A 20305-nucleotide genomic window follows, 5' to 3' on the forward strand; every position below is an offset into this window, starting at 1 on the left:
TGTGTGTTATAGATCTGTCATTCTCATTGAAAGCAAGTCTAAGAAGCGGTAGATCTGTTCTATGTGCACTTTTTATTCTTCCTGTTCTCAAGTTTCATTTTTGCTTCTTTTACTTTCAGTTTTGTACAAACTGCTGAAAATACAATATTTTTGGTTATGGAATATATATTTCAGTGTTTTTGCTTGTTTTGTCACAAACTGAAATTAGGCGAACTATTAGAATTTTAGAAACCAGGTGCCAAGTAGACTCATGTCGGTCTAACTGTGTGTGTGTGTGTGTAGGATGCTACACGCATGTCCTCAGCAGGGTGTGTAGGAGAGCTGTGTGCCTTCCTGTCTGAAGAGGAGCTGAGAAGTGTGTTGCTTCAGCATGTCCTGGGTAAGAATTTACTGTCACACCATACTCTCCCCCACACTACCCACTACCCAGAGTTTCAGGAGGGAATGTCTCTGTTGTAACCAAAAAGCTAGTCAAGTTAGCAAACCAAATGCTGGAGCCCTGAGCTGGATATAATTTATTTGACTCGTCTAAGATTTCTTATAGTTGCACCCCCGCAGCCCCCCAAAAATAATATATATATTTTTTAAACATTTTATTGTATTGAAAATTATACTGTTGGTATTTCAAAATACCCCCGGTATACAGTATAAATGGTATATCGCCCAAGCCTAATTTATAGCATGTTACTGTACAGCCACTGCGTTCCAATTTAGGTGCTTATTAATGGTCAAATCTGCCATTTTGAACCCATATATGGGTACGAGTGTAAAGGGCTACCTCACTCTATCAAAATGGTAAAGTAGTAAGGAAAGACATTGTTTGTACTAAAACAGTGCCCTCTCTTCTCCTAGCTGACATATCAGGCGTGGACTGGATGGTGCGTCATGGTCGCAGTATGGCCCTGGCCATCGCAGTCAAGTCTGCTCCTGAGCAGCTGTGTGTGGAGGAGTACAGTTCAACTGTGATGGAGGCCATCCTTGCCAATGCCACTGCAGACAGGGTAGATCCCTTTAGTTTACTCATTCTGTTCAACCAGACCATGGAAGGATTTGCTTTCCAAGCACTCTCTTCCCCTGTCTTTACCCTCTCTGACTAAACACTGTGCCCTGTCTTGCCGTCTCCTGAAGATCCCCATAGCCACCAGTGGGATCAGAGCCATGGGCTACCTGATGAGACATCATCTCAGAACCGAGGGAGCAAGTGGCTTATCACAGCGCATTATCACACAGTTTGTCAAGGTGAGGCAGGGGGGTACTTTGTTTAATGTCACTTTTTTTCCCATTTACAAAAATAATGTTTTGCCAAATGAGCACTGAAAGTGGGTATATTGTTCAATATTTGGGGTGCATGTGATATGGACATTATCTGTAAGAAATAAGAACACTATGACAGTGCTCTTCTGAGGATTTGTCAGTAACCTCTCTCCTGTCATTTCCCCTGCAGTGTCTCCAGAACCAGTCCAGTGACATCAGGCTGGTGTCAGAGCGGGTGCTGTGGTGGGTGTTTAAGGACCATGCCACGCCCTCTCTGGAGCCCGCCCTCATCAAGCCTCTGGTGAAGAGCCTGCTGGACAACACCAAGGACAAGAACACCAGCGTCAGAGCCCAGAGCGAACACACCATCGTCAGCCTGCTCCGACTGCGCCAGGGAGAGCAGACCATGCAGGTCAGTGACACACACACAAATAAACATCCACACAGTCTCAATACTCATTATAAAGAGGACAATACTTGGGCTGATGGATTTAAGTTGTGCATTGTGCATCTGGTGTACTTATCCAATAATATGCAAATCTCTCACTCTGTAATGTTATGTTTGTCTTTCAGAGCGTTAGTGCCATCCTTGACTCCGCAAGTAATGACCTGCTGTCTGACTGTCACCGCCGCTCCCTGAGGAAGATCTCCAGCCTTCCAGACTCTAACGAAGAGATTGACGACACCATCCTCACGTGATGGGCAGGACTGAACACAGCTTGACAAATCCATACTATTGCTCATGTACTCAGAAAAGACCTCCACAGCAATCAAGAAAAACTCTGCTGTTAAGTCTTACATCTATGAAGAGAACCCTCACACACACATACATCCCCATTAACTCCATGTTATCCATGGACCAAGGAAAAGTATGAATTTACTCACTTTCCTTCATAATCCCCTCCTTTGGACAATTATTACATTTTTTGATGTTTTAGTGGCTCTAAACATACATTTAGAACATTTGTTTCATCTCACTAAGTGCAGTTAAATTTCCTGAGTGAGCTCCCTGCATAAATTAAGTAATTTGTGCCAATTCCTTTGACATTTTAAATGTGTATTCAATGTCCCTCTTATTTTATTGAATTTATTTCGAGCATCACTGATACTAGTATAACAAAGCAGCAATTACATTTCTCCCATTGCTTATCCTCTGGGTTTTATCCCTCTGCTTTGTGTGTGTGGGGAACGCAACCTGTTATCTTTATGATAAAGTTGATATTCTAAACAATTATACGGTTGTAAAAATAAATCAAATAAAGACCTTGATTTGATAATGGTTTTGACTGTCTGAATTAACTTAGACTTTTTGCCACCTTGTGAACGTCACTCATTATCTTTATCTAATTGCATTCACAAGTATACAACACTGATACTAGCTCCCTGCTGATACTAGTATAACAAAGCAGCAATTACATTTCTCCCATTGCTTATCCTCTGGGTTTTATCCCTCTGCTTTGTGTGTGTGGGGAACGCAACCTGTTATCTTTATGATAAAGTTGATATTCTAAACAATTATACGGTTGTAAAAATAAATCAAATAAAGACCTTGATTTGATAATGGTTTTGACTGTCTGAATTAACTTAGACTTTTTGCCACCTTGTGAACGTCACTCATTATCTTTATCTAATTGCATTCACAAGTATACAACATGTAGCTAGTAAGTCATATGTCCTCTGTAAATTCAGAGAAGTATCCCTTAGTTAAATGAGTAAAAAACTGCTGCCTATGACTTGGATACACATGAGACTGGATGTGGTGCGTTTTAGCAATTGTGTTGCTCCGAATGCAGTCTGTCTAGGTCAAAGGTGTAGAATTATTTACGAACAAATGGAAAGGTGCAAACTTTCAACAGCTCCTTGCATGGTGGCTAGAATCAATGGGCCCACTTTGTCGTGCGTCTGCGCAGTGAGCATGGTTCGCGTAGGGTTGGGTGCACAACACTGTGCAGTAACTACCAGAGAAGGAAGCGGAGTTTCCGGCTATTTGCAGCAGAGGGAGAGGATTGCTGACACCGCGAATACCCGATAAAAAGGCCGCCGGCTCCGGGGCTAGCAATTGGGCATCGGGAGTAATCACTCATTCATATCGGGGGTAGGGTTGGTGAATTACAAGCCAAGGGTACAGACAGCAATTCGAGAGGAAGACCAAAGTAACAGCAAAAGGCGGGGTGACCCACCAACTACCGGCATGGCCAGGGACTACGATTACCTCTTCAAGCTGCTCATCATCGGTGACAGTGGTAAGCGAATACCGGGGATGTGTGACGGGAAATGGGCCTTTCCAGGTTTTTACACGACGAGTCGCAGAAATGTAGGTCGAGGTTCATAACGTGATTTTGGACTCAGTTTTAAATTGACGTCTTCGTTTTAAAAGTCCACATCCAATATTTTCGAGCAATGGGAAAGAGCGGTGACTAGGGCGGAGGTTGTGTATCGCAGGCTGGACATGTCAGCCGATCAGGCCGGATATCGCTCGCTGCACGATAGGGTATTAGCGTCTATACTGGGACGAATTCCAACCATTCTAAGAATGTTATTTAGCGGGATACTTGACTACCCAAGTATTATGGTGTTCCAAGTGTGTACATTGTAACTAAATGTTTACATTACTTCGTAAAGCTAGCAAAGTGCTATTAGATTACTAGTTATAGTTACACTACAGTTCACTAGTCAGCTAACGTTAAATACTTACTGGCTAGTGTTTTTATTTTATCCCAGTAGCTAGCGGCTCCATTGAAGTTGTTAACCAACCGTTATCCTGCTGTGTCAACTAGCTAGGTGGCTTGTCAGTGTGGTAGTAAAAAATATATATATATATATTTTCAGTAGTAGTTATGTTCGTAATTGCATATTAAAATGTGAAGTGCAGAATTGTTTACAATAACCTTGGCTTGAATGATTTCTAGATGCTCCCTGGTTAGGGCCTAGTAGACAAATGAGGCAGTAATTAAACATTCATACTATCAAGATCCAACTAAATGCCAGAAGTCCAGTGTATATGAGGTATATTAGCTAAGAACAATACTACCACATCATGTGCTGTTTTTTCTACCTCCTACTCATATTTTTTTAAAGACTGTTGCATTCAGGTGAAAACATAAATTCACATTTGACAACTTCACAATCCCTTTGTTAGGAAAGATCCATTGACACTCCCGGTCCTGGCACTACCCTGTCAGCTAGCTGATCACAATAGTGGGAAAGAAAGCAGTCCCCTTAGTACCACAGACACACAGGGGCCTGTGTCCCCTCAGCTGCAGTCTGGTACCAGTATTAGCACCGCTGTTATGAGATTCAGAGAAAATGTCAACCCTGTCCCCTCCCCTGTCACACTTACACATGCAATTGTTGCTGAGATCGATCTGACACATATAGGGTTTAGGAGCTCAGATCAAGGGTCCCTTTCTGCACCTTATGGTCCCTCTGCAGTTAATTGGTCAAGGAAAACTATTATTTGGACTGACAGAGGTCAAGTTTTGCATGACAACAACAAAGCAGAAAACAACTGTCACCCAGGCTACTGTGCCTCACGTTTGTTAACTAGTTTAAATACAGTATTGATGATTTTGAATGACATACTGTATTTTGTAACTTGTGCTTTTGCTTTTGTTTATCATCCTAGACACATTTAGGGACTATATCTTGACCACATGTTCCTATATGACAGCTAGGTACTCCTTCACAGACCGATAATAGTCCTCCAGGTATCACTGAAGGCTGTTTTACCAGTAAGACCAGAGATGGGTAATGGACCTGCCAGGTACCAGAGATTCTACAGGTTTACCCTCGACTCACTCAGTCATTGATATCATTCACTGTTAACGAGACTGACTACTGGACTGTCCAGTCCATCATTCAAAACAAAGATGGATTTTCCTGGCTTACGACAGAGCCTGATTAAAAGGTAGCAATGATATGGTGATGTGGTTGTTAGTGGCCGACAGATGTAAGTATTGTTACCCACAGAAAGAACACTATCTGTTTCTTGTAGCTGCAAGTAATGCTGTCTGGTGAAAGTGAACAACAAGACTCAGTGAATGATCAGAGGGATTTGTTTTCTGATGGGCTTTTAACTCAGGACCAATCAACCGCAGCTAGGCATGATCACATTACATTTAGCTAGCAACTGATCTGAGCTGTTAGTACCTCTGCCTGGACTCACAGTTCAGCTCTGACATTTTGGCCAACTCCTCATCTGACAGTTGGCTAGCCGCCTGTCTGTGCCTCTTGGGGAATTCGCTGAAAGTGTTATCTTATTACTGATTGGTTCACAAAGTACAAAGTAATTTGCAACACGGGATGTTATTAACTGTACCAGCATAATTTGTTGCAAACCATCACCTCTATATTATTGTTATCTTAAACCTACTACAGGTTATGCAGAGTTCAGCTGTCACTGTCTTTTATACATGGACTAGATGGCATGTATTTGTCTGAGTGCATGCTATCAAGGCCTGGCTGACTGACTGTGCTAATATACACTACATGACCAAAAGTATGTGGACACCTTCTTGTTAAAGATCTCATTCAGAAATCATGGCATTAATATGGAGTTGGTCCCACCTTTGCTGCTGTAACAGCCTCCACTCTTCTGGGAAGGCTTTCCACTAGATGTTGGAACATTGCTGCAGGGACTTACTTCCATTCATCCTCGAGCATTAGTGAGGTCGGGCACTGATGTTGGGTGATTAGGCCTGGCTCGCCGTCAGCTTTCAATTCATCCCAAAGGTGTTTGATGGAGTTGAGGTCAGGGCTCTGACCAGGCCAGTCAAGTTCTTCCACACCGATCTCGACAAACTATTTCTGTATGGACCTCGCTTTGTGCACGTAGGCATTGTCATGCTGAAACAGGAAAGGGCCTTCCCCAAACTGTTGCCACAAAGTTGGAAGCACAGAATTGTCTAGTATGTCATTGTATGCTGTAGCGTTAAGATTTCCCTTCACTGGAACTAAGGGGCCTAACCCAAACCATGAAAAACAGCCCCACACGATTATTCCTCCTCCACCAAACTTTACAGTTGGCACTCAGGCGGGTAGCGTTCTCCTGTCATCCACCAAACCCAGATTCTTCCGTCGGGCTGCCAGATGTTGAAGCGTGAATCATCACTCCAGAGAACGCGTTTCCAGAGTCCAATGGCGGCGAGCTTTACACCACTCCAGCCGATGCTTGGTATTGCGCATAGTGACCTTAGGCTTGTGTGCGGCTGCTCAGCCATGGAAATCCATTTCATGAAGCTCCCGACGAGCACTTATTGTGCTGACGTTGCTTCCAGAGGCAGTTTGGAACTCGGTAGTGAGTGTTGCACACTGAGGACAGACAATATAAAAAAAAATATTTGCTACGTGCTTTAGCGCTCGTCGGTCCCGTTCTGTGAGCTTGTGTGGCCTACCACTTCGCGGCTGAGCTATTGTTGCTCCTAGACGTTTACGGTTATATGCATTCACGCTTGACCAGGGCAGCTCTAGCGGGGCAGAAATTTGATGAACTGACTTGTTGGGGAGGTGGCATCCTATGACGGTGCCACTTTGAAAGTAGCTGAGCTCTTCAGTAAAGCCATTCTACTGTCAATGTTTGTCTATGGAGATTGCATGGCGGTGTGCTTGATTTTATACACCTGTCAGCAATGGGTGTGGCTGAAATAGCCTAAAAAGTCACTAATATGAAGGGATGTCCACATACTTTTGTGTATATATAGTGTACCTGTACCACAGAGGTCAGGAACACACCAGCCTAGTTTTAGGTGGTTATGGTCCTCTGTTATTCCTCCTGGCTCTTTCATGGTCAAAGAAAAACAGAGCTATGGAAATCTGATGACTCTTTGGTGGCACGGTGGCAAGCATATGTTTACAAAACATAACTCGAAGTCAGATAAATCTACATCTTCCTTCAAATTAGCTTACTCATGAAAACCTCTGTGTAGCCTAAATGTCATAATTAAAGGGTGGTAAGATATCAAATCTACTGAGTTGTAAGCCTTTTTAATCTGACTCTCAACCTGTCATTTTCCTCTTCATTTCAGGAGTGGGGAAGAGCAGTCTCCTCCTGCGGTTTGCAGACAACACATTTTCAGGTAAGAGTAAATCTATCAGGTTATAAGTTGTTTGTTCTGTTGTATATGAACAACTGTCCAACCCACACTACGTACAGTGAGTATTTACCTTGCAAAATCAGACACTGGGTCTCATAACTTGTGTTGTTGTTGTTTGCAGGTAGCTACATCACCACGATTGGAGTGGACTTCAAGATCCGGACAGTGGAGATCAATGGGGAGAAGGTGAAGCTGCAGATCTGGGATACGGCAGGACAGGAGCGCTTCCGCACCATCACCTCCACGTGAGTACAGGCAGGGATGACTAACACACACACAAAATAACAGAGCTGCAGTATTTTTGCAGTATTTTTTTTACGAGGCCAACTTTTATGATAGTTTGAGCAAGTACTTCTCAAAGACTAGAATCATTTCCATGCTCTTTTTGGAATTTCCCACAGACCTTAATTACACATTTTAGTAACAGGCGGATTTTAGTCACAGAATTATAGGACGGTAAAGGTTGGAGCTCAATGGCTCTCTCACTCGGGTGTCATCCCCATGGATTTGCGTTGTTTCCCCTTGTTTTTATTTCTATTGCAGAATTAGTGCCAATGCAATTTATTTTCTTCCTTTTTAAAAATTTTCTTGTGCTTGCCTCCATTGTCCACATGTTTCTCATTTTCTGTCCGTTGTGTATTTCGGCTCCATGTTTGACAGATAATTACTTGTGTAGAGCCTGGGTTTCTTGGGACGCAGGTATTGCTCTGGCTATCAGATAATTTCTTTTTTTTGCCAAGTGGAATATGGTCATTGCCTTTTTAAAATTGTGGCACTAATAACTAACAATGACCGAATTGGAAGACATTCCTCTCTGAATTCATAATCTTTTTTGTTTATTTTTTACTATGGCAGGTATTTTCTCTCAAGCGAGTGCTTCCTAAGCTGGAGTGGCTGAGAGAGTGTGCCCAGCCTTTCTCCTCTCTGTCATGAGAAATATGTGTAGTAATGAGCAGTTAGTATTCCTGAACAAGAATGCCGTCACTCAGGAGGGTAGGGTAAAGGTCTGTGAGCTAGTGAGAATTATCTAACAACCGGCTGACTCGCACTGCTCTCAGTTTGTCATGGATAGGACAGCATATAAAAAAACATTCACTCCTTTTGGACTTTGACGGACGGTACAATACTTTGACACTGTTTGGCTTTGATGACCTGTGACTATGACAGAGTGGAGATAGTAAAAACCTTGCTGCTTTGGCCATTCACTCAATTTACAATAACGACAGTGAGTAACAGGAAACACTCAAAGGTGTTGAGAAAGAGAGGCATTTGAACCTGTGCATGTTTCCCAAGCCCCCTGGGAAATTTGTCAATTTCTCCTCAGAAACAGAGCTGCTGGTTTTCCTATGGGAAAACCTCTACAAGTCTACAGCATGGATTCAGTGTGTGTTTTCTACTGAGTTGAGGGAACCTGGCTGTGTGAGGAGGGAGGTGGAGAGTGCTACTGCTGGGTTGATTTCGCTGATTGTTAATTGTGGAGAAGTAGAGTGGCATGGTGCCTCATTAGGTCTATGTGAATTTCAGGATAGAGATGGCTCACAGAGCCCTGCGTGCTGGAGTGGGAAACCCCACCTCTGTAAGGTAAATGGTCAGCCCACCCAGGGTGTATTTTGCCATATGTCCTTCTGTCAGTCACAGTCCAGTAGCTGCCATATGTTTGTCTGTGTGTCTTTGTGGACAGCAGCATGTGTGTGTGAGGAGGGACTGGAGTCTGGCTCCAGCGCCCACTGTGTGTTTGTGGTTCTCCATTCATCTGTGCAGAACACCCCCGCTGACTGCCCCATTACTCCTGGGCTGTGTGTGACAGGCCATTACAATATCTCACACAAACACACACACCACACCATCCCACCCGCCCCTTTGAAAGGCCTATTGTGCTTTTTGTGTGTGTGGTGCAGTGAGATTGGGGATGCACCCTCATTTTGGGTCCTAGTCAAACTTATTCAGACAAAAAAATGTTGTTCATGAATACTGTGGCTGTCCCCTACTTCCAGCTCTGTATAGCCTATATACAGGTAACTGCCAAAATAAAGGAAACCCCAGCATAAAGTGTCTTAATAGGACGCTGGGCCACCACGACCCGCCAGAACATCTTCATTGCGTCTTGGCATAGATTTGAAATGTCCGGAAATCTACTGGAGGGATGTGACACCATTCTCCCACGAGAAATTGCTTAATCTGGTGTTTTGTTGCTTATGGTGGTGAAAGACGCTGTCTCAGGCACCACTACAGCATCTCCCATCCCGTGTTCAATTGGGTTGAGATCTGGTGAGTGAGTCGACACACACACACACACACTTTAAACCCCCTGTGCTCCTTTGAGACCCCTCTTTCAAAGTCGCTGAGATACCTTTTAGCCATGGTAGCTAAAATAATAGGCAACTGGGAATTTTTATACATGACTCTAAGCATGATGGGATGTTAATTGCTTAATTAACTCAAATTAAATGTTATTGGTCACATACGTGTTTAGCAGATGTTATTGCGGGTGGAGCGAAATGCTTGTGCTTCTAGTTCTGACAGTGCAGTAATATCTCACAGTTTCACAACATATACCCAAAATGCACGTAAATCTAAGTAAGGAATGGATTAAGAATATATATATACATATACAGTTGGAAGTCGGAAGTTTACATACACCTTAGCCAAATACATTTAAACTCTGTTTTTCACAATTCCTGACATTTAATCCTAATAAAAATTCCATGTCTTAGGTCAGTTAGGATCCCCACTTTATTTTAAGAATGTGAAATGTCAGAATAATAGTAGAGAGAATGATTTATTTCAGCTTTTATTTCTTTCATCACATTCCCAGTGGGTCAGAAGTTTACATACACTCAATTAGTATTTGGTAACGGAGTCACCTGACAGAGCTGGTGTAACGGAGTCACGTTTGTAGGCCTACTTGCACGCACACGCTTTTTCAGTTCTGCCCACAAATGTTTTATGGGATTGAGGTCAGGGCTTTGTGATGGCCACTCCAATACTTTGTTGTCCTTAAGCCATTTTGCCACAACTTTGGAAGTATGCTTGGGGTCATTGTCCATTTGGAAGACCCATTTGCGACCAAGCTTTAACTTCCTGACTGATGTCTTGAGATGTTGCTTCAATATATCCACATAATTTTCCTACCTCATGATGCCATCTATTTTGTGAAGTGCACCAGCCCCTCCTGCAGCAAAGCACCCCCACAACATGATGCTGCCACCCCCGTGCTTCATGGTTGGGATGGTGTTCTTCGGCTTGCAAGCCTCACCCTTTTTGCTCCAAACATAACGATGGTCATTATGGCCAAACAGTTCTATTTTTGTTTCATCAGACCAGAGGACATTTCTCCAAAAAGTACGATCTTTGTCCCCATGTGCAGTTGCAAACCGTAGTCTGATTTATTTATGTCGGTTTTGGAGCAGTGGCTTCTTCCTTGCTGAGCGGCCTTTCAGGTTATGTCGATATAGGACTCGTTTTACTATGGATATAGAAACTTTTGTACCCGTTTCCTCCAGCATCTTCACAAGGTCCTTTGCTTCTGTTCTGGGGTTGATTTGCACTTTTCGTGCCAAAGTACGTTCATCTCTAGGAGACAGAACTCGTCTCCTTCCTGAGCGGTATGATGGCTGCGTGGTCCCGTGGTGTTTATACTTGCGTACTATTATTTGTACAGATGAACGTGGTACCTTCAGGCGTTTGGAAATTGCTCCCAAAGATGAACCAGACTTGTGGAGGTCTGCAAAAAAATATCTGAGATCTTGGCTGACTTCTTTTGATTTTCCCATGATGTCAAGCAAAGAGGCACTGAGTTTGAAGTTAGGCCTTACAGGTACACCTCCAATTGACTCAAATTATGTCAATTAGCCTATCAGAAGCTTCTAAAGCCATGACATGGAATTTTCCAAGCTGTTTAACTTCTTATGGCTGAAATCCCGTTAACGGGATCGATATGACAACAGCCAGTGAAAGTGCAGGGCGCCAAATTCAAACAACAGAAATCTCATAATTAAAATTCCTCAAACATACATGTATCTTATACCATTTTAAAGGTAATCTTGTTGTTAATCCCACCAAAGTGTCCGATTTCAAATAGGCTTTTCAGTGAAAGCACCACAAACGATTATGTTAGGTCACCACCAACTCAGCACAAATAGAGATAAAATGAATCACTAACCTTTGATGATCTTCATCAGATGACACTCATAGGACTTCATGTTACACAATACATATATGTCTTGTTCGATTAAGTTCATATTTATATCCAAAAACCTCAGTTTACATTGGCGCCATGTTCAGAAATGCCTCCAAATTGCAGAGCCAAATAACAGAAACACTCATCATAAACTTTGATGAAAGATACATGTTTTACATAGAATTAAAGATACACTTGTTCTTAATGCAACCGCTGTGTCAGATTTCAAAAAGCTTTACGGCAAAAGACAATATTCAATAATCTGAAAACAGCGTTCAGCCACAAAAGCAAGCTTTACAGTTACCCGCCAAATTGTGCAGTCAACAACACTCATAAAAAGCATTATAAATCTTCACTTACCTTTGCTGATCTTCGTCGGAATGCACTCCCAGGACTCCCACTTCCACAAGAAATGTTTGTTTTGTTCGGTAATGTCCATCATTTATGTCCAAATAGCTATTTTTGTAGCGTGTTTGGTAAACAAATCCAACGTCAGGAAGCGCGTTCACTAAAAGCTGACGAAATGTCCAAAAGTTCCGTAACAGTCAGTAGAAACATGTCAAACGATGTATTGAATCAATCTTTAGAATGTTTTTAACAAATAATGTTCCAACCGGAGAATTACATTGACTTCAGATGAGCGATGGAACAGAGCTCCCTCTCATGTGAACGCGCATGGTCAAAGAATGGTCAGGTCATGGCAGACCTGACTAATTCCCCTCTCATTCGGCCCCCCTTCACAGTAGAGGCATCAGAAAAGGTTCTACAGACTGTTGACATCTAGTGGAAGCCGTAGGAAGTGCAAACTCATCCATATCTCGCTGTGATTTCAATAGGATCTTGGTTGAAAATCGACCAGCCTCAGAATTTCCACTTCCTGTTTGGATTTTTTCTCAGGTTTTTGCCTGCCATATGAGTTCTGTTATACTCACAGACATAATTCAAACAGTTTTAGAAACTTCAGAGTGTTTTCTATCCAATACTAATAATAATATGCATATATTTGCAACTATGACTGAGGAGCAAGCTGTTTACTCTGGGCACCTTTGTGCACCTTTCATCCAAGCTACTCAATACTGCCCCTGCAGCCATAAGAAGTTAAAGGCACAGTCAACATAGTGTATGTAAACTTCTGACCCACTAGAATTCTGACTAAGTGAAATAATCTGTCTGTAAAAAAATGTCCTAACCGACTTCAACTGTACATATGAAATGGGTGATGCAATATGTAAACACAATTTTAAAGTGACTAAGATACCGTAGAATAGTGTGGAGTGCAGTTTATACGTATTGGATGAGTAATGCTAGATACAGGACATTATTAAAGTGGATAGTGATCCCTAATCTATGTCTATAGACAGCCTCCTCTGATGTGCTAGTGATGGCTGTTTAGCAGTCTGATGGCCTTGAGATAGAAGCTGTTTGTCAGTCTCTCGGTCCCGGCTTTGATGCACCTGTACTGACCTTGCCTTCCGGATGATAGCGGGGTGAACAGGCAGTGGCTCGGGTGGTTGATGTCCTTGATGATCTTTTTGGCCTTCCTGTGACATCAGAGGAGCTGTAGGTGTCCAGGAGGGCTGGAAGTTTGCCCCCGGTAATGCGTTGGGCAGACCGCACCACCCTCTGGAGAGCTTTGCGGTTGTGGGCTATGCAGTTGCAGTACCCGGCGGTGATACAGCCCGACAGGATGCTCTCAATTGTGCATCTTGGGGCGGCAGGGTAGCCTAGTGGTTAGAGCGTTGGACTAGTAACCGAAAGGTTGCAAGTTCAAATCCCCGAGCTGACAAGGTACAAATCTGTCGTTCTGCCCCTGAACAGGCAGTTAACCCACTGTTCCTAGGCCGTCATTGAAAATAAGAATTTGTTCTTAACCGACTTGCCTAGTTTAATAAAGGTAAAATCTGTAAAAGTTTGTGAGGGTTTTAGGTGTTAAGCCAAATTTCTTTAGACTCCTGAGGTTGAAGCGCCTTCTTCACCCGACTGTCTGTGTTGGTGAACCATTTCAGATCGTCAGTGACGTGTACGCCGAGGAATTTGAACCTTTCCACCTTCTCCACTGCGGTCCCCTCTGCTGTTTCCTGAAGTCCACGATCATCTCCTTAGTTTTGTGGACGTTGGGTGAGAGGTTATTTTCCTGGCACCACACTCCCAGGGCCCTCGCCTCCTCCCTGTAGGCTGCCTCATTGTTGTTGGTAATCAAGCCTACTACTGTTGTGTCGTCTGCAAACTTGATGATTGAGTTGGAGGCGTGCTTGTCCAGCTAGTCATGGGTGAACAGGGAATGACAGAGGGGGCTGAGCACACACCCTTGTGGGACCCCAGTGTTGAGGATCAGCGAAAAGGTGTTGTTTCCTACCTTCACCACCTGGGGGCAACCCGTCAGGAAGTCCAGGACCCAATTGCACAGGGTAGTGTTCAGACCCAGGGCCTCGAGCTTGTACTATGGTGTTGAATGCTGAGCTATAGTCGATGAACAGCATTCTTACATAGGTATGCCTCTTGTCCAGATGGGACAGGACAGTGTGCAGTGTGGTGGCGATTGCATTGTCTGTGGATCTATTGGGGCGGTAAGCAAAGTGAAGTGGGTCTAGGGTGGCAGGTGAGGTGGAGGTGATGTGATCCTTGTCTAGTCTCTCAAAGCACTTCATGATGACTGGACTCAGGAACCACACCTGTGTGGAAGTACCTGCTTTCAATATACTTTATCCCTCATTTACTCAAGTGTTTCCTTTTATTTTGGCAATTACCTGTACATCAGTCTTTGTCATAGTCCACTGGACTCTTTCGTCTTCAAAGGAAAACTGTGGTGAGCATTATCCCTGGCTTCCTGCTGACCGTTGCCCCACCCTGCCTCAGAGACACTCCTTCTTGCTCTCATCCTTTCAGGAACACTATAATTAATATGGATTATTGAACTCTGAGCAGCATGTGGAGTCAATGTATATGTTATACGCTTTCAGTTAAGTTTGGCTGTTATAGGAATGACAAAAGGAAATCAATTGTTTATATTGTGCCATTTATTGGAAAAGGTCTAAGTCATAAAGAAGCATTGCAACTTAATGTGAGCATGGGCAGTCCTGGGCTCATTTGTCTTCAATCATACTCTTTGCTTTGTTAACATTAGTTGGGATTGATTGAAATCGCCAATGTGTGTTTGTGTAATAGTGTGACTCTGTTCTCGAAGTTGGGCTCCCCCTATTGGACTTGAGGTCAACATGCTGACTGCTCTCTCTTTCTGTCAATTCAATTCAATTCAAGGGGCTTTATTGGCATGGGAAACATGTGTTAACATTGCCAAAGCAAGTGAGGTAGGTAATATACAAAAGTCAAATAAACAATAAAAATGAACAGTAAACATTACACATACAGAAGTTTCAAAACAATAAAGACATTACAAATGTCATATTATATATATGCAGTGTTGTAACAATGTACAAATGGTTAAAGCACACAAGTTAAAATAAATAAACATAAATATGGGTTGTATTTACAGTGGTGTTTGTTCTTCACTGGTTGCCCTTTTCTTGTGGCAACAGGTCACAAATCTTGCTGCTGTGATGGCACACTGTGGAATTTCACCCAGTAGATATGGGAGTTTATCAAAATTGGATTTGTTTTCGAATTCTTTGTGGATCTGTGTAATCTGAGGGAAATATGTCTCTCTAATATGGTCATACATTGGGCAGGAGGTTAGGAAGTGCAGCTCAGTTTCCACCTCATTTTGTGGGCAGTGTGCACATAGCCTGTCTTCTCTTGAGAGCCATGTCTGCCTACGGCGGCCTTTCTCAATAGCAAGGCTATGCTCACTGAGTCTGTACATAGTCAAAGCTTTCCTTAAGTTTGGGTCAGTCACAGTGGTCAGGTATTCTGCCACTGTGTACTCTCTGTTTAGGGCCAAATAGCATTCTAGTTTGCTCTGTTTTTTTGTTAATTCTTTCCAATGTGTCAAGTAATTATCTTTTTGTTTTCTCATGATTTGGTTGGGTCTAATTGTGCTGTTGTCCTGGGGCTCTGTGGGGTGTGTTTGTGTTTGTGAACAGAGCCCTAGGACCAGCTTGCTTAGGGGACTCTTCTCCAGGTTCATCTCTCTGTAGGTGATGGCTTTGTTATGGAAGGTTTGGGAATCGCTTCCTTTTAGGTGGTTGTAGAATTTAACGGCTCTTTTCTGGATTTTGATAATTAGTGGGTATCGGCCTAATTCTGCTCTGCATGCATTATTTGGTGTTCTACGTTGTACACGGAGGATATTTTTGCAGAATTCTGCATGCAGAGTCTCAATTTGGTGTTTGTCCCATTTTGTGAAATCTTGGTTGGTGAGCGGACCCCAGACCTCACAACCATAAAGGGCAATGGGCTCTATGACTGATTCAAGTATTTTTAGCCAGATCCTAATTGGTATGTTGAAATTTATGTTCCTTTTGATGGCATAGAAGGCCCTTCTTGCCTTGTCTCTCAGATCGTTCACAGCTTTGTGGAAGTTACCTGTGGTGCTGATGTTTAGGCCGAGGTATGTATAGTTTTTTGTGTGCTCTAGGGCAACGGTGTCTAGATGGAATTTGTGGTCCTGGTGACTGGACCTTTTTTGGAACACCATTATTTTGGTCTTACTGAGATTTACTGTCAGGGCCCAGGTCTGACAGAATCTGTGCAGAAGATCTAGGTGCTGCTGTAGGCCCTCCTTGGTTGGTGACAGAAGCACCAGATCATCAGCAAACAGTAGACATTTGACTTCGGATTCTAGTAGGGTGAGACCGGGTGCTGCAGACTGTTCTAGTGCCCGCGCCAATTCGTTGATATATATGTTGAAGAGGGTGGGGCTTAAGCTGCATCCCTGTCTCACCCCACGACCCTGTGTGAAGAAATGTGTGTGTTTTTTGCCAATTTTAACCGCACACTTGTTGTTTGTGTACATGGATTTTATAATGTCGTATGTTTTACCCCCAACACCACTTTCCATCAATTTGTATAGCAGACCCTCATGCCAAATTGAGTCGAAGGCTTTTTTGAAATCAACAAAGCATGAGAAGACTTTGCCTTTGTTTTGGTTTGTTTGGTTGTCAATTAGGGTGTGTAGGGTGAATACATGGTCTGTTGTACGGTAATTTGGTAAAAAGCCAATTTGACATTTGCTCAGTACATTGTTTTCATTGAGGAAATGTACGAGTCTGCTGTTAATGATAATGCAGAGTATTTTCCCAAGGTTACTGTTGACGCATATTCCACGGTAGTTATTGGGGTCAAATTTGTCTCCACTTTTGTGGATTGGGGTGATCAGTCCTTGGTTCCAAATATTGGGGAAGATGCCAGAGCTAAGGACGATGTTAAAGAGTTTTAGTATAGCCAATTGGAATTTGTTGTCTGTATATTTGATCATTTCATTAAGGATACCATCAACACCACAGGCCTTTTTGGGTTTGAGGGTTTTTATTTTGTCCTGTAACTCATTCAAGGTAATTGGAGAATCCAATGGGTTCTGGTAGTCTTTAATAGTTGATTCTAGGATTTGTATTTGATCATGTATATGTTTTTGTTCTTTATTCTTTGTTATAGAGCCAAAAAGATTGGAGAAGTGGTTTACCCATACATCTCCATTTCTGTCTTTCTGTCTCTGTCTCCAGATACTACAGAGGAACACATGGGGTCATAGTGGTATATGATGTCACAAGTGCCGAATCCTTTGTCAATGTGAAACGATGGCTACATGAAATCAACCAGAACTGTGATGACGTGTGTCGAATATTAGGTGAGTCCAGTCCACCTGTTTCAAATACCTTTACTCAGTGCAGTGTTTTTGCAGCAGGGACCCTTGCTTAGGGCAGTATGAAATCCTTGCTGCGGACAGAATCGCGGAATCCAGACATTAAAATGGAATTCAACAATATAAAAAATTGTTGAACTTTTATTGAATGCTTTTAACTAATTAGAACATTTATTGATTTGCACAAGTTTCTCATAAGACATGAAAATAATGAAGCAACAGAATAGGAATGCCCCTGTTTGTGTGCGGTGCACACATTTGTCTATCACTTATTGCATCGACATGAACACAGAACATCCAATTTTGTTTATCTATTAAAAAGTGTAATTTTGAGAGTGAAAAACTTAAAATAATCTGAAACCGGGGAAAACGAAACTGAGGAATCTGGAAAAAATGCAACAGATTTGAATGGATCCTACATGCAGTTGAGCAGAACGCTAAAAAGGTCTTTCTATTCCTATTCTCCCTTAGTGGGAAACAAGAACGACGATCCCAACTCAAAGGTGGTGGAGACGACTGACGCACAGAAGTTTGCAGAGCAGATGAGCATCAACCTCTTTGAGACGAGTGCAAAAGAGAACATCAATGTGGAAGAGGTAAGTCATTGGCCAGGAACCCTGTAATATTAGTAAAGTTGAGTGGGTAGAATTGTTCATGGAACACAGGCTTGAAGGTAAGGTTGTTGTTGCTTCATTGGAGGAAAATATAAAACAATCTCTCATCCAAAACAATGTAGTTGATTGTTTACCATATTGTGTTTTGTGATTTCCCCACAGATGTTTAACTGTAGTTGATGGCGTTCACCATGTTGTTTTTGTGTTTTCCCCATAGATGTTTAACTGCATCACAGAGCTAGTGCTGAGAGCCAAGAAGGAGGTGCAGGCCAAGCAGCAGCAGCAGCAACAGAATGACGTGGTCAAACTCACCAAGAACAGTAAACGAAAGAAAAAGTGCTGCTAGCGAACTCAAACCCACTCACAAAGTCCAGCAGCGTCTGCTCCAGAGAACACACACGGGATGGGACTCCAAGCATATAAGTTAAGACGAGATAGATTTAATAAATATACAATGGGAAAAAAGTCCCCTTTGGACAAAAATCATTAAGAAAAAAAATAAATGTACAGATTTTATTAGAAGTCAGAAGTTTTATTTGGAATTCAGCAGATGAGCACTATTTAACCGTGATCCTCCTTTCTTGAAGGATCTGCAAGCAGACACGTGATGGCCATAATGCTCAGATTTCTATATGCATATATTCTTACATCGGTATCTATTTTGTCCTTCTCATTCCACTTCACACGGGACATTGAGTCAAGTGAAACTCTGCACCTGAAGTGGAGGACTCACTTTTTCTGGATGATTTTCTTAGTTTTTTGGGGGTGAGGGGTGGGGTCTGTTGTTGGATTGGGGGACTAAGTAAAACATCTCTACTGGGGAAGGGGTTCACAACCTTTGTCCATTTTTCATTTTGACTTTTCAGACACCTGTATGGCTCATCCCAACCCATTATGAACTTCTAGTTTGTTTTTGGACTTGATGGGAAAATATCATGAGGATGATGATTGATAGGCAACCTTTAGCAACTAATCCAATGGACAGAACTGGTGACTTCTATCTTATCTTTGGTTCTCTTTTTTTTTGCCAAGCTTTTTCTCCTCTTCCCCTTAATCTCTAGCCAACGACCGGTTTCTAGAGAGATTTTCAGAGCAGTGAACCACTCCCATGGGACGCAATGCTCTGCCATCACCACTCACTGCAGTCTTATTGTGCACTAAGTTTGCTTTTAAAAGAAAAAAAAATCTTCCACTTTTTTAAAACAATGATACTGCCAATATGTTGTGAATGAAATAGTTAGAAACTCTGTGTCCCTTATTGGACTGTTGCCATAGAGGCCCACTGGGTGTAGTAATTTGGGGTTCGGGTCTGTAGGGGCCCAGGTAGCCCTCAGGGAGAGAGCCCAGGAACCACTCTCTAACCACACTCCAGCCTCTGGCCTCTACTCCCATGCACCAAACACCTCATATCAGCACCTCTCACAGCTATGGATTCAACCCCCTTAGCTTCCGCCACTTGTGGTGCATTTTAATTATAACATCTATCAGTGCAGGGTGCATTTGGTTTGTGCCAGGAGGATGTGTTGACAAGAAATGGGAGGTTTATTGTAGTCGGTGCAGTGATCCTGATCCATAGCTGACTGGTTAGCCTTGTGTGTGTGTTCAGCACTTAACACTGTTTGAAGGGGTATGTATAAGGTATCTGACATGCATTTTAGTATTCATAAGCTATCAAGGAGCTTGCAAAATGTTCTGAACTGTTAACACGTGTATGCCTGGTGGTTTCGTCATGTTTTTATCTTGGACTTGTGACTATCTGGTTACCTGTTTAACTGAATTCTTACTATCCAGTGTTCTGCTTGACTGTGAGTGTGTGGCAGGCTGGCAGTGAGAGACTGGTTCCTCCCTGAGGGTCTGCTATGGGGGACATTAGTGATGGAGCAATGAGAATCTTGACCGTAGTACTTTCCTACACACATCGGGGCCCTGAATACCTCTCCCTCTGCTTGAGGGTAACTGGTGTAGGCTGAGGTGGCCATGATGTGGGTTTGGGAAATCTCCGTGACCCTAACCAGACAACCATTGAGGTGGGGAACATGACAGTGCCACAACCTGAGCTCTGGGTGATGCAAGCCAAGCAGTGGAGAAATGGGATCAAATTCCAGACTGTATGATTTCTATTCATTATGTGTATATAAATATAGTTGTGTGTTTATATTCAATATACAGAACATACACACATTCGCACACACAATTGTGCATGTATTGACATGCCTCGTGTGCTATGGTTGAAACACACGTATCAGCTGTGGTTTGCTGTACACTGGAGAAAGAGATGTACTATTCAGTTCCCTTCATGAATTTAATCAATAAACGTTTTAAAATAATAAATATTTGACACAATGACTGATCTCTTTTGTCAATTATTTGAAGCTTGTTCTTGATTCTTGTTGGGCTTCTGTCTTCT

General features: G+C 42.7%; 2 protein-coding genes across 2 annotated transcripts in view; both read left to right on the forward strand.

The window, feature by feature from the left end:
• LOC139576948 (stalled ribosome sensor GCN1-like) overlaps nucleotides 1-2815 on the forward strand; it is a 38327-nt gene extending 35512 nt beyond the window's left edge. The window contains exons 53-57 of the mRNA XM_071403574.1: nucleotides 283-379; nucleotides 853-1001; nucleotides 1129-1239; nucleotides 1445-1666; nucleotides 1828-2815. Coding sequence (XP_071259675.1) covers nucleotides 283-379; nucleotides 853-1001; nucleotides 1129-1239; nucleotides 1445-1666; nucleotides 1828-1953 — 705 coding nt within the window. The 3' untranslated portion in view covers nucleotides 1954-2815. The remainder of the gene's footprint in view (nucleotides 1-282; nucleotides 380-852; nucleotides 1002-1128; nucleotides 1240-1444; nucleotides 1667-1827) is intronic.
• Nucleotides 2816-3089: 274 nt separating this feature from the next.
• On the forward strand, nucleotides 3090-20244 carry LOC139576949 (ras-related protein Rab-35). Its single transcript, XM_071403575.1, has 6 exons — nucleotides 3090-3497; nucleotides 7278-7328; nucleotides 7468-7591; nucleotides 17145-17269; nucleotides 17756-17880; nucleotides 18116-20244. Exons 1-6 carry the CDS (start codon nucleotides 3446-3448, stop codon nucleotides 18242-18244), a joined length of 606 nt encoding a protein of 201 aa, XP_071259676.1. The 5' UTR covers nucleotides 3090-3445; the 3' UTR covers nucleotides 18245-20244.
• The last annotated feature ends 61 nt before the right edge of the window (nucleotides 20245-20305 follow it).

This window comes from Salvelinus alpinus, chromosome 5, assembly GCF_045679555.1.
Source record: "Salvelinus alpinus chromosome 5, SLU_Salpinus.1, whole genome shotgun sequence".
NCBI lineage: Eukaryota > Metazoa > Chordata > Actinopteri > Salmoniformes > Salmonidae > Salvelinus > Salvelinus alpinus.

Coding starts and splice junctions, on each gene's coding strand:
- LOC139576949 (XM_071403575.1), top strand. CDS start 3,446: ATGGCCAGGGACTACGATTACCTCTTCAAGCTGCTCATCATCGGTGAC. Junction 3,498..7,277: donor GCTCATCATCGGTGACAGTG/GTAAGCGAATAC, acceptor TCTTCATTTCAG/GAGTGGGGAAGAGCAGTCTC. Junction 7,329..7,467: donor TGCAGACAACACATTTTCAG/GTAAGAGTAAAT, acceptor TGTTGTTTGCAG/GTAGCTACATCACCACGATT.